The 5,995-nt window shown below is 35.5% G+C and overlaps 1 protein-coding gene across 1 annotated transcript; it reads right to left on the bottom strand.

Annotated features, from left to right (window-relative positions):
* Nucleotides 1-1,621: 1,621 nt before the first annotated feature.
* Nucleotides 1,622-5,673, bottom strand: LOC113740282 (kunitz trypsin inhibitor 5-like). The gene is made up of 2 exons (XM_072044779.1): nucleotides 5,562-5,673; nucleotides 1,622-2,205 (listed from the first exon to the last, which is right to left on the bottom strand). The coding sequence occupies exons 1-2, from the start codon at nucleotides 5,671-5,673 to the stop codon at nucleotides 1,622-1,624; spliced, it is 696 nt and encodes a 231-aa protein (XP_071900880.1).
* Nucleotides 5,674-5,995: the final 322 nt, after the last annotated feature.

Here is a 5,995-nt window from a genome sequence, read left to right as displayed (position 1 = left end):
AAGTCATTTCCGTTAATTTTAATGGATTCTGTTACCTTTACAATTTAGTTCAAAGCATAAGGTGTCGTTTTATACGTTTTGAAACCACGAAATTTTTCTGCATATTAGATTTACCATAAAGGCTTTTTGTTTTTTACCCTTAATGATTTGATAGTTGATTTTCTCAAGGGGGCCTACTTTAATATTAGGCCCTGAATTTGAAGTAGAAATCAAGGTGTGAAAAATCACTTCTGTGAGTTGCAAAATTTGCAACTATGGTAGGTTTCTGGATTCTAATTAATTAGGCTCAGGTTGACAAATGCCTTCAAGCATGAAAACTTGGACCATAATCGATGAATTGCCAAAGAAGCAAAATCAGATATATCATCTTATTCTGGTTGAATTGTCCTTCCCGTACTGGATAAGTAAATAGCTTCAGCTCAAAGGTCTCTATGAATAGTCAGGACTTTGACTAATAAGCCTAGAATCTGTTCTACCTTGGACTTTTTCACAAGCCTTAATAAGCTTTTGAAGTTGCAAAGGTGGTGAATGTGCAGGCCCTGGTAGCTTGACCACGCAAAATTCTGCATTTATTTGTTGACTACGGGAAAAGAGAAAAATTTATCATGCACTGTTCTTATATCTTTCCCATTGCACTAACCAGTTACCAGTCCGGAATTTGTGAGCGGAAAATATTGGATATCAAGAATCCAGAGAATATACTGCAGAAGCCTAAATATTTTACTTTTTGTCACTGATTTGGTTCAAGACCTAAAGAAATAAGAATGAGGAAATTAAGGAGAAAGAAAAAAAGACAAAGCCAGAAGTAAAATGTTTAAACGTATTTACACGTACCCAGATTAGTGCAATGATGAGTTTTCCCAACATATTCAGAGAATGACTTGGCGTGTGATAAAACTCGATTTCAATTTTATGTAAAGTTCATAAAAATTAGTACAGCACAATAGTAACTAAATGAAGCTCCACCCAATTCTTCTTTCTTAATCTGGATAGCTAACGTAAGCTTTTCTAATTTCTATTTGTTCTAATACAGTTATACCTACTTATATTCAGGTAATGCTTCAGAAAGCAATCAAACAGCTGAAGGTTAATTGTGCTCAGAGGTCCTATACCTTTTTTAAAAGGTTCATCCTTCAATTATTAAATAATTTTATTTACTACAAAAAGTGGCAAATTGTATGCTAATGTCTTCTTCATCGTGATTGTGACGAAATTCAGCAGTTTTCCATTACATCCGTGTATTTAATCCTGTTGGTGTACAATTTTTCTTAAGATAGTTCCTTTTTTATTTTTTTTGGTTTCAGTAATACAGTATTAGGTTTGTTAGGAAGCATAAGAACTCAAAGAAATCTAAATGATATGTACTCAATCATTTTCAGTTGAAAAGGGAAACAGCTTGTAATTTGTAAAACCACGAAACATGACTAGCAGCATGGCTCCACCGCCATATGAGCAAATAAATCAGAAACTAAGAGGAAGTATAAAGAGAGATCTCAATAGTATGGAGATGGTAGTATTCACTTATTTCAACAATAGTATAAAGTGTACATGAATCAACAGTCACAGTAATTTATTTAATTCAAGGTTGACTTGGAGGAATGTCTAAAGATGTATAAAATCTCTAGGCCCTGGTAAACACAACCTTGAATGGCGCTGGTTGATTTAGTGCCAAAGCCCTCTTTCCATTGTCCGCGAGGATGCCAATATTTTCACAAAGAAGCAGAATTCCACAGGGATTGCCACACACATCAGTACCAGGACAGTATTGCAGCTGGTATGCATCATCATAAGTCTGAATTTTGAACCAGTTGTTTATGTTCTGAGGTCCCGTCTGACCTTCAACTCCACCAGTTTCAATAAATGTTCTATTGCTATTAAGGGTCCATACATGGGATTCAGGACAAGTTACTGGAGGCCTGAAATCGATGAACCTGATGTTTGAATCAGTATCAACTCGGATTATGGAATCACCATCAAATGGTGCGAACATTACTGGGATTCCATTATCACCCTTGTCAGATGCTTGCGCAACTTCATATGGGCAGCGGCTATCTACGCCGGTTGCAAATGTTACTCCACCACCGTTGCCGCCCTTTGCTGGCAAGATATAGTAGTTGACACCACTACGAAGCTGCTGTCCAGCAGTGTCAAGAACTGGAGCAGGAAATTTTTGAGCTGTGCCTAGTGGAAAGTTAACTGAGAAAGCTAAAAGAAAGGAAGAAATCAGGAGATTAATCAAAACTGGGGTCTTCATTGTCTCCTCTGAACTTAATTTCTTGATGATAGGATGATCGAATAAAGCAGTGAAGATTTTGTTTGCCAAAGGGATGGTATTAATAGAGTTGGCAGGGGGAGGGATTATCTGAGGATGAGGGCATCAGGGCACATGATACATGGTAGAATATCTGCCTTACAACTTACAAGTTTGATCTAGGTACTTCAGGTCATCAATAGTGGCTGGCTCAGAATAAAAAGGGATAAATTTGAGGAAAAATTATTCAAGGTTAGTCCAGTTCATACCCTAGGTAGATAGATTTGTTAGGCTTTGCATTGCATTGCGTATGGTATTAAATCTTTGAATTTAACAGAAGTAACACAGGTATTCCACCCTAGGATTAAAGTAACAGATTAAGCCACGTTACTGGCATATATCTTATGATCCCAGTTTCCCCTGTGGACTTCCTTTCTTGCGGAAGATGAGAGTACTATGATAACCCTAGGATGGCTGTATTGTTGAGATATGCAATCATACAGCTGCATATATTGTTACCATATATGTTTTTGTCATGACATAATTGTAGGAGTAGTTTTAGCTTTCCATTACATGATTTTAGGAATGATTGTATCTTCCCTTTTTGTCACAATTCTTGTACCTGTATATAAGCAGACTGCTGGAGATACCCGAAGTTTTCTCCAACTTAGAACACTTTTCTTCATAACTTTTCCCCAATCTAAACACTTTTCTTCATGTATCATGATAACTACTACTCTGTAAACTTTTTATTTTTCAATGCATCTCTAATTATAAGAAAAAAATTTATTTTTCAATGCATCTCTAATATTTTTCAACTCTTCATCTGTCTCCATTGATAGTGATAACAAGACACTCTACTTATAGATTATATGACTTGATCAACAAAAAAAGAAAAAAAAAAACCATCACAGGATAAATTACCCGGTACAATATTCAACTATGAGAAATTATCTAATACAATATTCAATCTACCAAAAACTGAACAAGACAAAAAAAAAAAAAAGACAGTTAATTAATAATATAGAAACTTACTTGTCCAACAAAAGAAAGCAATAATAGAGAAACTTACTTGACCAAAAAAAATGCTAAACAATAACTAGAAACTTGACCAACAAAAACTGCTAATTACTAATATAGAAACTTATTCTACCAAAAGGCTTAATATAATATATATGCCAAACAAGAAAACCAGAACTATCATTTTATATCGTTGAATTTTCTTTATCCACGTTATACAGTTTTCTGTATTTTATTTCTATTCAATATTTTGAGCAATGATGTCAAATGTTAGAGCTATCCGATAAGAGCCGACTACTGGATCATCTTGCAGCCTAATTAGGTCATGTCAAAGTTGACGGGAATGCATGAAAAGATGAATAAAAGCTAAAAGTAGAACTGATCAAATCACAGCTTTCAGATTTGTTAACCATTATGCAGCAATCAGTTTCTGCTAATTAGTTCTTATCCATCATATTGAACTCCTATTGGTGGAAACATTAAGATGAATTAGAACGGCCTCATCTAGTTATGTACCAAAATTATTTAGGATATATCAGTTTACACTTTTGGTTTCATAAGCTCTTTTTTTTTTTTTTTTTTTTTTTTTTTGCCGTTGTGCAAACCTCATAAGACTAATACACATTGAACTCTTCATTAATTCTGGCATAACAACTTGAACTGTCAGAGCTTAATTATTGGTATTTTATTAATTTCACATAATTTTAAAAAATAAAAAAGAAGAAGAACATTGTATGAAATTAAATGGGGGTTATGTAAACGGTTACCCTCATAATCTAGGGTGCATAAACTTCCAGCAGCCTAGTCTTTTGCAAAGTAATACTTCAGCCATTATTGTAGTGGGAAAATTGGTGCAATGGGACAAAAAGTTTTGCCCAAATTTCACGTTGGTCCTTAAAAAAGCTCCATTCGAAATAATAGCTTAAATGGTATTTTACAAATTTATTACTGCATTACTTATAGATACAGTGAAACAGTACGCTGACATGTGTAGGACATGTACACTCTTGGTAGGGTTTTAATTTGTTAGATGCTGCCATTCACCATAGACTTTATGCTGTACGCCCCAAAAACGTTGGAATCTTTTACAACTTCAGCTTGAGAATTTTCAGATGATCAGCAGCTTCTTACCAGTTATTGACCAAGTTCCAATTTCACTCAATCCCATGCAGAAACTATATAATGATCGCTTCGATCGGGATCACAAAATATGCTAGCCAATTGCCAAATCCAACGTTTGGTTGATATCTCAGAAACCTTGAGAATATTACATAAAGCTCAATTTAGTCAGTTATTCTTTTGAAAATAATCTGAGCAAGGTTTAATTCAATTGGCCTTTCATAATTGAGTTGAATATGACTTAATGAGTTCCCCCATTTTTTTCGTTTTTTCTCAAATGCCAACATCTATAACCTATTTATCCTATTCTAAAGAGGGGGAAGTCCAGCTAGGCTATATGAGGAGTTAGAAGTGAAAGACCCATCTAAATTAGAAAGATGCACTACTAGACTTTCTCTGGATTTTTTAGTACAAGTGTGGAGATTCAAACACCCGATCTACAATCTAAAAGAGATTTTAAATCATTTCTTAGTGACCAACTTACCAAAAACAAGTTGATTACTGAGTTACTTTATCTAAAGTTCATTGTTCTATTGTTATAAATATATATATATATAAAGACGGAGAGTCAGACCACTACTAACGAACTTTATACATACTACATTATTCGGTCGGACATGACTGTAATTAAAATGTTAAAAACACAAGACTCTAATCATTAGGACTTCCTGAAGACAATCTTGAATGGTGGTTGATTTATTGCCAAACGTCTCCTCCTATTGTACATATAGATTCCAATGTTTCCACACAAAACTCTGCAGGGTTGACAGGGGGCACTGGGACAATATTCGATTTGATAGGCATCTTGATATTTCTAAATTTCGAACCAGTTTGGTAAGGTGTCACGTCCAGGGTTCCCTTCAACTCCACCAATAGTAACAAAAGTGGAGACCGCGATTCATTGTCTAGACATTGGATTGAGGACAAATTTTAGGAGACGAGAAATTGATGAACCTGATGTTATGATCAGTATTAGCTCGGATTGTGGTATCATTATCAACTGGTGAGAATGTTAATTGGAGGCCATTAGCACCCTCGTTCAGTGACTGCACAATCTCATATGGGCAGCTGCCATTTTTGCCACTTGCTAGTGTTAGACACTTAGACCATCCCCGTTGCCGTGCTCAGCCGGCAAGATATAGTAGTTGGCACCCCCGGTGGAGGGGCTGACCAGCTGTGTCAAGAACCGGATCAGGAACAGTAGGTTGTGCTGTGCCTGGCAAAAAGTTCTCTGACAGTGTGAAAAGAAAGCAAGAGATGAATATAAAGCTTGCTGTCTTCATTTTCAGTGTAGTCAATGTTTGCATGAATAGGTTCCTTCCCAAAGGGCAGGTATTTATAGATTTGCAATGAGTAGGGTAATGAGGACGTGTCAAAAATTTAATTGCTTCTCTCTTATGGGTACAATAGTCAGGAATCACGGCTGTATGAAGGTGAATTTGTGATAAGGTTTTATGATCTTTTGTAGCTAAAAGCTGAAACTTACTCCAGAGTCCAGAATAAACATCATATCCTAAATCTGATTAGCTGTTTCGAGATCCTTTGTGTTATATATCTAGCGCAAGGCATACGAGTTTGAATTGTAAAAGACAGAGCTTAGACGAT

Source organism: Coffea arabica, chromosome 4c (genome assembly GCF_036785885.1).
Source record: "Coffea arabica cultivar ET-39 chromosome 4c, Coffea Arabica ET-39 HiFi, whole genome shotgun sequence".
NCBI lineage: Eukaryota > Viridiplantae > Streptophyta > Magnoliopsida > Gentianales > Rubiaceae > Coffea > Coffea arabica.
The sequence above is the reverse complement of the archived record's forward strand: the minus strand, read 5'-3'. Positions and strand labels throughout refer to the sequence as shown.